The following is an 8,872-nucleotide window of genomic DNA, read 5'->3' as shown; positions in this document are numbered from 1 at the left end:
GAGCTTTATAGCTACATAACTACTAAAAGAATCGTAATTTCGAAACGTTTTTTTACCATATTTTATATTAATATTGTACAAAAGGAAAATATTTTGTTTTGTAAGAAATCGTTTCATCTTACTCGCTTTATATTAACTATGAAATGCGTATAGTGTTTCCACGCAATCTTCATCCCTCGTTCTACATAAATTTTCACTTGTGTCGTTCCAAAGAAAGGTGTGTATCTTAATTATTAAATATAACTGATATTATTTATTTAATCGTCAGTTTTTTACTTTAATTCTAGTTAAGTCGATTTAAGAAACAGTATTCTTAAAATAATTTTAAACTTAGCTATTGTTGACGTTGGACTTCTGGCGTACACCCTTTTCACGATTTTTGTAAAAATAGGGTATTTAATGCGATTGATTCGCAATGATAAAAAAAATGCACAGTTGCGTGAACCTTTGGTGGAAGCCCTCCCATTGGGAGGCTAGACGTTTCTCGTAACTCTTGCCGATCACGGCGTACATCTTAACCCTAACGGTGATAATGGAGTAGAAGCCAATGTTGAAGATTGGAGTCTATGTGGTATAGACGAAAGACTAGTGCATGATGTTGTTAGAAGTCAGTAAGTACAGATTGGTGTGTATGTGGTATACATGAAAGCCTACTCAATTTTGCTGTTGGTAGAAGGCAATAAATAGATTGGCTGTTGAAGGTATGACGGCTAGTTAATGAGTGGCGCTTAATTGAGATAGATATCGTAATGAACCACAATTTTTGGAATTTCTGTGAACTGCAAAGGCGGTCCGGAAATTGTAAACACGTTTGCTCCGAATCTGCTATCTGCGAACGCGGTGACAGACAGACAGACACGTCAAGTTAAATAGCTCTCCTTGGCATCATCGTCACTCGGAGAGGTTAAAACTTTGCTAAAGTCGATACAAAAGGAAAACGTTTAGTCCTATAACTAATTATCTTAGCTTTGCATAGCGTTTTGGGTATACAAGATTTCATGATTACTTAAAGATGTATTTTCATTGAAGTGATATATTCAGGATTAGCAAGAATATGATTTTTAAAATAAGGCCTTTGCATTAAGTGAGAAAACAGTGTCAGCGTTATGATTTTAATTCTTTATAATTATGTGTCCACCGTGAAATCAAATAATTGTGTACCAAAAGAGAGTAAAGTTTTTACAAAAAATATGGTTTCTGTACATTGCGGATCTGTTAGAAGAATCTGCTTTACAAATGCAATATAATCGGTCTTACTACGTAGAATGTAGTTGCTGCTGAGTTATTTTCTCCTGGTTTTTTTCCACACGGTAAGCCCACATATAAGAGGTTCCAATATATGAATGGATCCCTTAATAGCGATCCTCATAACCATGGTTCCCTTTACAGAGCTTCTCGTAAACGCAGCGTACCGTCACAGCAGTTTCCTGAATAGCAGTTCAAGAGGAATGTGAAGAACGATAGTCTTTTATGAAGGTGTAGGCATAGTTAGTTCAAATCAATTAGTACTAGGTCCGGCGATGTTAAATGCTTCAGTAGCATTGCGCCGAATCCCAATCAACCAACCCCAATTCCATTTGACCGAAAAACCCGCACTGTGGCGGATTTACGATTCTGTACAATGGAACAATTCCATTGCACCGAAAAACAAGCACTTCGGGTTTTTCCCGATGGAATTTAAATAAACAAAATCCCGGGAACACAAAGATGTTATCTTTGTTGGAAAAAGTTAAATTACATCATCGTTACAAACATGTTGAAACGCGCCAGTAAAGAATAAGATCATCCTTTTGAGTCGAATAAGAGCCTCTAGTGGCAATTCGTGGCGAATTAAAACTGCCAGTTTTTTTACTATTTTTGGGAGCCCGTATGGGCCTTGTATATAGCGTCGGTAGTGCTTAAAGCAACCAGCGCAAATGAATCAGCTAATAGAACCTAAGATGGTTAATAGGGAAGGGGAGAAGGGGTGAAAATGTTCGCTACCAAACTTCAGACCCTCACTTATCCAATCATGCCTTTCACTCTGTGAAGTTTGCCGCCTTTATGGTGGAAAGGGGAGGAGCCATCTTAAGCCTGCCATACGTCTTTCGTGGCTGTTATTTTTCCAATTAAAGTGATAAAGTTAATTCGTTTGTTGTATTTTTACGTTTTAATCCGTAAGGGTTCGATTTAAAGTTTGTTTAAATATTTTGGTTTATCACGACTGTTTAGGAAATCCGTTCGATATAATTAACCGCTAGTAAATTAAAGACACTCATGTTTTAGATACTTTAATACTGTTGTGTCGTCCGTTACTTATCCATCTCATGACCCATGCTGTTACTCGTACAGGATACATAAGAGAACTGTATTTAGTTAGATCCATTATCGGTTCCTTTTGGGTTTGTACGTGAAGAGTGTTCTATAAAGTGCGGTGTGGTCTAAGCTCCTCTTCTACTTCGCTTAGCGCTTGTTTCCTAGTTGTTGGCTTAGAGTTTTTAGGCCAATCTCTTTCCTGTTTTTTGAGGAATGCCGGACCTGTCCACCATTTTTCGTTGTCAATCAGTTGTGACACTCTGATACCTCTTGTAAGAAGGTCGGCAGGGTTTTCTTTACCACGAATGAAGGACCATGCTTGGGGATCGCTTAATGTGTGTATTTCTCCAAGTCTATTTGCTATGAATGGTTTCCAATCAGTGGCTGGGCCTTTAATCCAGTGGTAAGTTGCCATTGAGTCTGTCCAGAAGTGGTAAGATGGCTCTTCATCCGCGAAGTACTGGGTAAATTTCTTAGTAAGTCTGGCTCCTACCAGAGTTCCTAGTAGTTCCAAACGAGGGATGGTCAAGGACTTCATGGGTGTAACTCTGGTCTTGGATGCGACTAAACTGACGTCGATGGATTCCTCAGATTCGATTCTTACTTATACTTCTGCTCCATATGCTTGTTCACTGGCGTCGCAAAAGCAGTGCAGCTGCGTGGAGACTGGACCTGTTTTTCGACTAGTGTTGTAGCATCTCGGGATTGACAGTTGGCTAAGCTCCTTTAATTCCGAACACCATTCATTCCACTTCATTAGGATATCTGGTGTTACTTCGTCATCCCATTTTGTTCCTTTCAACCAGAGTTGTTGGTATAAACACTTCACTCTTATGGTGAAGGGGGACAAAAACCCAATCGGGTCGAATATACGTGAAGAAGCTTGTAGTATATAGCGTTTCGTGTTGGTTCTTGTCAATAAGAATTCCAGAAGGGAATCTACTTCAAACTTGAACTCGTCTGTATCCGGTAGCCAGGTAATTCTTAGGACTTTCAACGGTCCTGGAGCTATTTGGGAGCCCATGTTGACTTTATCAAGGATTTTGTCAGGGAATACGTCTGTCCAACGTTGGCGGAGATCTTCAGAATTAGTTTGCCATTTGCAGAGTGGCATTTTGGCTTCTCGTAAAACTCTTTCTGCATCTGTTGAAAGTGAAAACGCTTTATCGACGTCGTTTGCTCCTCCTAATAAGTCATCAACGTATAGTGATTCATTTAGTAGCTTGCACGCTTCAGGGTACTTCTTTTGGCAGGTCTTGAGATGAGCTTTTATCGTGGCGGCTAGTAGGAAGGGACTTGAAGTCACTCCAAATAAGACACGAGTCATTCGATAGACGATAATCTTGATTTCTTCTTTAGTATTCGAGTTTCCCTCGAACCATAAGAATCTTGTAACATCTTTTGGTGGCAAGCTTATTTGTAGGAAGGCTTTTTCGATGTCTGCCATGAAGGCTACACAGAAAAAAAAGTGCTTAGGTTTACAACATCTGAACATGTTATAAAGTTAAACATTGGTGTGAGGTAATGTTTATTTCTTCAATGATGATGTCTTATTACATCTCTGTTTCTCTAAGGATCCTTAAAATGTGTTCCAAATAGAAACACTTCTTATTTTATCACGTTTAAGAGGTAAACACAGAATAATCTAAACACTAAGCTAAACATCAACGCTTGCCAGGTGTTTTCTAATGTAACATGTTTTTAATACTTTGGTATATGGCTTAAATTTTTTAAATCTTTATTTTATTAAGAATTATAATATTTTAGAAAAACAGTTAAAACGTGGAGGTATATTTTACCACAAGGTGAATAATCTAACACCTTGTGGCTATATTCATAATGTGGGAAGCCTTCATATGAGCAGTTCCCATATGAGCTATTTCATAATAGCGGTCCTCATAACAACAGTTCTCTAAAATAGCGGTTCCCGAAACGGCCGTTTACCCATTACAGCAATTACCGATACAGCGGTTCTCGTAAACACGGCGTACCGTTACAGCAGTTCTCTTAAGAGCGGAAAAACTGATATGCGAAAAACTATAGTTGTTTAATATGGTGTAAGCTGGCCCAGCTGGGTTATATGAACTCAAAAAGAACTAGGTCAGATATTGATAATTTGGTTAGGTTAAAGTTGATTATTTCAACTAAATAGTATTAGGTTAGGTTAGGTTTAGTAATATTTTGGAATTGGTGTAACAATGTTACGCCTTTTCCAAAAAATTACTGTTTACAATTATCTACTTCCGAAATAAAATAATCTTTCTCGAATTATAATATGCCTTTCCAAAAATTACTGTTTACAATTATCTACTTCCGGAATAAAATAACCTTTCCCGAATGATTTTTCTATCCTAGTATGAGAATTGTAAACTGATACAGCCTGAAGAATAGTACAATATTTAAATGTACTTCAAAAACACCATCCATTAGTATGTCACATTCCTGATAAAATGATTTCGGAAAAGGTAGTATTTGAAACCATAGAATATAACTGTATTGTTAAGACATGCTCGAAACTCAAGACAAACACTGCTATTTCTCAAAATAGCAGCCGCTATTTTAAAACAGCGGCCGCTATTTCTAAAACAGCAGTTTTGAAAAACTCCGCTGTTTTTTTGGAACCGCGGTTGCTTTTTCGAGAACTGCTCTACAGGGAACTGCTCATATGGGGTACACCCCATAATGTAAGCCACAATGACTTTCATTTTACATTGGGAAAAGGACTTCCTTTACTCAAACTTTGAGCAAAATATATGTTTAAAGTGATGGTTTGACATGAAGAATAAATAAGCTTTCTTGGCTTTCATAATAGAACAACATTTCCAACAGGTCGGCTAGATTTGTTTAAATAGGTATATTCCCATTGCGCAGAATTCCATTAGACCCAATGAATTTAGCCCGACCGCGGGTGTTGGTATTTACAATTCAAACGACGCTATTTGTCGAATTAAGCGACCTCAAAAGTGCTAGGCTGCTAGCGTTTTCAATACATTCGTGCTGCCTTGGAAGCGCCACTATTTGACGACTGTGCAACAAGATGATAATAAAAAAGGACCTCTGTAATTTTTCAACACCGTGTGATACACAGAAAGTGAAAATTGGACTTGGGTTAAGCATTTAACAAAAGCACTTTCGTCCAATAAAGCCTTTTTGTTCAAAATCAGGTTAGGTTAGTAAAATTTTATAAATCATTTAACATTGTTACGCCTTTTCCAAAATATTGATGTTTATCTTCATTGACTTCTCAAATAATATGCCTTTTCCAAAAAGTTGCTGTTCGGTTAGGCTTGGTTTAGTTAGGAGGACGTCTCGTGGCGGTTATACAATTCAAGTACAGTAGAACGGCTGGCTTAAAGTATTTTCATAATGAATATAACATAAAAAATAAAAAAATATTAGCAATTGATTTTATTATGTCATATATTGCTGATTTATTACTATTTTGTTCTTATAATCCTTAGTTCTAAAATAATAATTAAGAAAATGCTTTATCTAGTGTTCATTTTACGTAGGCCGTAAATTGTTTTAAGTTAATTTAATTTAAATTCCATCGGGAAAAACCCGAAGTGCGGGTTTTTCGGTGCAATGAGCATCGTAAATCCGCCAAAGTGCGGGTTTTCGGTCGAATGGAGTTGGTTCGGTTGAATGAGATTCGGCGCAATGCTACTGAAGCGTTTAAATAAAGCTAAGTTGACGTTCAACGGAAATTTTGTTTTCCAACGAGAAGCGGCACGTGTTTTTCTGAAAACAATGTCTCTTATTTCGCAGGAATTAATTCAACCTATGCATTTAAACCGACACCATTCAACTATTTCAAGATAAACCTTCAAATATCTTTAAAACTAAGCTTATAAACCCTTGAACACGATAGGAAGCTAAGCTTATAAACGTTTAGTCATGTTTAAAACCTAAACATATAATCCTGAAAACATGTTATACAACTATGTATATAATCGTGTAAACACGTCTTGTTACTAAGCATTATAATATAATAACATGACATTAGCACCTTAAACATGCTTAAATACTAGATATGACAAGCGATCAACACATTTTGAACCTAAACATAAGGTGTTGCAAACCTAAACACCATTCTTACTTAAACATGAGTGTTTTTAAACATGATAAAATATCTGTTGCATTTTCGTGTTTAGGCAAGTGTTTAGTTTCTAAACACTTTTTTTTTCTGTGTATTAAGTACTTCCTGAAGTTTACCAAAATTCCTAATATTTCGGGATTGAGGTTTTTACCAGCGTGGAGGCATTCGTTTAATGATGGAGAGTTCTTCTCGTGGGCAGATCCATCAAAGACGACTCTAAGTTTGGTCGATACTCTTTTCAATCGTTCTAGACCTCTGTGGGGTAGGTAAAAGGTTTCTCCTGGTGTCCCAAAGTTGTTGTCTTCAACTTTCTCGATAATTTGGAGCTCGAGATAATTGTCTATGACAGCTTGATATCGTTCTAATAAGGATGGATTTTCCTCGAATTGTCTCATCAAGTTGAAAAGTCGTTTTTTCGCTCCCATGTAGTTATCTGGTAAACAACTATGATTCTCTTTCCAAGGAAGTTGGACTTCATATCTACCGTCTTTGGTCTTCAGAGTGGATTCAAATAATTCTATCGCTTCTTGTTCCGCTGGACTTTCTTGTTTTGGGTCGTCAACAATACCCATCGATTCTAAATCCCAAAAGGTCTTCAGTGTCTTGGTGATCATGTCGGTTTCTGCTAATTCTTGAACCATGACCTTCATAACCTTTACCGTTGAGACGTTAACGTTGAAGTTCGTGGCGGGTAACGGTCCGTTGATTGTCCATCCGAATATGGTATCTACTGCACAGAGAGTGTCTGTTAAACGTACCACTGGCCCTTTGACAATTTTCCAAAAGAAGTCACTAGCCAGTAGAATAGCTAGTTGATTCGAGACCTCGGGGTATTCTAATGGGTTGTCAGCCATTCTTAGTCCCTTGGCTTGCATTTTCTGAATAATGTCTTCGTTGGGAACTTCTAATAATGAGCTACTTATGTTCGGAGTTTCCAAAGCTTCGCAAGTGATTTCTTCACTTCCGTCGGTGTTCTTTAACGTCAGTAGAACTACGTTTCTTTTTTCTATTTTAGGTTTCTGTCCTTCAAAACAGTCTATTTCCACGACGGTGGTCCCAATTATTGGTAGCTTGAGAGCTTTAGATAGTTTCTCAGAAACGAACGTTCTTTGCGCGCCATTGTCCAATAGACAACGAGCTATGGATGTGTTTTCTTGAGCTATGACGTTGACGCATGCTGTTTGTAAATAAACATTTTTGTCAAGTTTAACGATAGTAGACATCATGGTTGTGGCGTTATTTCCGGTACTCTTTTCCTCCTTGTTTTTAGAGTTATCTTCACCCATTGGTTCTGGGTATTTGGTACACAGAAAAAAAAGTGTTTAGAAACTAAACACTTGCCTAAACACGAAAATGCAACAGATATTTTATCATGTTTAAAAACACTCATGTTTAAATAAGAATGGTGTTTAGGTTTGCAACACCATATGTTTAGGTTCAAAATGTGTTGATCGCTTGTCATATCTAGTATTTAAACATGTTTAAGGTGGTATATGTCATGTTATTGTGCTATAATGCTTAGTAACAAAACTTGTTTACACCATTATATGCCTAGTTGTATAACATGTTTTCAGGATTACATGTTTAGGTTTTAAACATGACTAAAGGTTTATAAGCTTAGATTCCTATCATATTTAAGGGTTTATAAGCTTAGTTTTAAAGATATTTGCAGGTTTATCTTGAAATATTTTGAATGGTGTTACGACCTGCGTCGCTTTAAATACATAGGTTGAAATAATTGCTGCGAAATAAGATACATTGTTTTCAGAAAAACCCGTGCCGCTCCTCGTGGGAAAACACAATTTCCGGTGAACTTCAACTTAGCTTTATTTAAACGCTTCAGTAGAATTGCGCCGAATCCTATTAAATCATACCAACCCCATTCGACCGAAAACCCGCACTTTGGCGGATTTACGATGCTGTCCAATGGGACAATCCGATTGCACCGAAAAACCCTCACTTCGGGTTTTCCCGATCGAATTTAAATTAAATTAACTTAAAACAATTCACGGCCTACGTAAAATGAACACTAGATCCAAACATTTTCTAAATTATTATTTTAGAACTAAGGATTATAAGAACGAAATAGTAATAAATCAGCAATATATGAAATAATAAAATCAATTGCTAATATTGATTTATTTTTTATGTTATATTCATTATGAAAATACTTTAAGCCAGCCGTTTTACTGTACTTGAAGTGTATAACCGGCCCAAAGAGGAAGAGACGTCCTAACCAAACCAAACCTAACCTAACCGAGCAGTAACTTTTTGGAAAAGGCATATTATTTGAGAAGTCAATTAAGATAACATCAATATTTTGGAATAAGCGTAACAATGTTAAATGATTTATAAAATATTACTAACCTAACCTGGTTTTGAACAAAAACGTTTTATTGGACGAGATTGTTTTTGACATGCTTAACCCAAGTCCAATTTTCACTTTTTCTGTATACTGTTATATTAAATACAGTATTT

General features: G+C 36.7%; 2 protein-coding genes across 2 annotated transcripts; both read right to left on the bottom strand.

Moving 5' to 3' along the window:
- Positions 1-2,401: 2,401 nt before the first annotated feature.
- On the bottom strand, positions 2,402-2,833 carry LOC149656732 (uncharacterized). Its single transcript, XM_089844610.1, has one exon. It carries the CDS (start codon positions 2,831-2,833, stop codon positions 2,402-2,404), a length of 432 nt encoding a protein of 143 aa, XP_089700736.1.
- A 66-nt stretch (positions 2,834-2,899) lies between these two features.
- On the bottom strand, positions 2,900-7,680 carry LOC149656731 (uncharacterized). The gene is made up of 2 exons (XM_089844609.1): positions 6,546-7,680; positions 2,900-3,747 (listed from the first exon to the last, which is right to left on the bottom strand). The coding sequence occupies exons 1-2, from the start codon at positions 7,678-7,680 to the stop codon at positions 2,900-2,902; spliced, it is 1,983 nt and encodes a 660-aa protein (XP_089700735.1).
- Positions 7,681-8,872: the final 1,192 nt, after the last annotated feature.

The sequence above is a fragment of the Phalangium opilio genome, unplaced genomic scaffold (assembly GCF_054372755.1).
Source record: "Phalangium opilio isolate 3A_F unplaced genomic scaffold, DU_Popi_V2 ptg000077l_1, whole genome shotgun sequence".
NCBI lineage: Eukaryota > Metazoa > Arthropoda > Arachnida > Opiliones > Phalangiidae > Phalangium > Phalangium opilio.
This window is presented reverse-complemented; position numbering and strand designations above follow the sequence as displayed.

What these genes read in the sequence shown, in the direction of transcription:
- LOC149656732 (XM_089844610.1), bottom strand. Translation starts at nt 2,833, where the DNA reads ATGAAGTCCTTGACCATCCCTCGTTTGGAACTACTAGGAACTCTGGTA.
- LOC149656731 (XM_089844609.1), bottom strand. Translation starts at nt 7,680, where the DNA reads ATGGGTGAAGATAACTCTAAAAACAAGGAGGAAAAGAGTACCGGAAAT. An exon ending in AAACGAATGCCTCCACGCTG is followed by an intron (nt 3,748 to 6,545) that starts GTAAAAACCTCA and finishes TTTTCTGTGTAG; the next exon opens with CCTTCATGGCAGACATCGAA.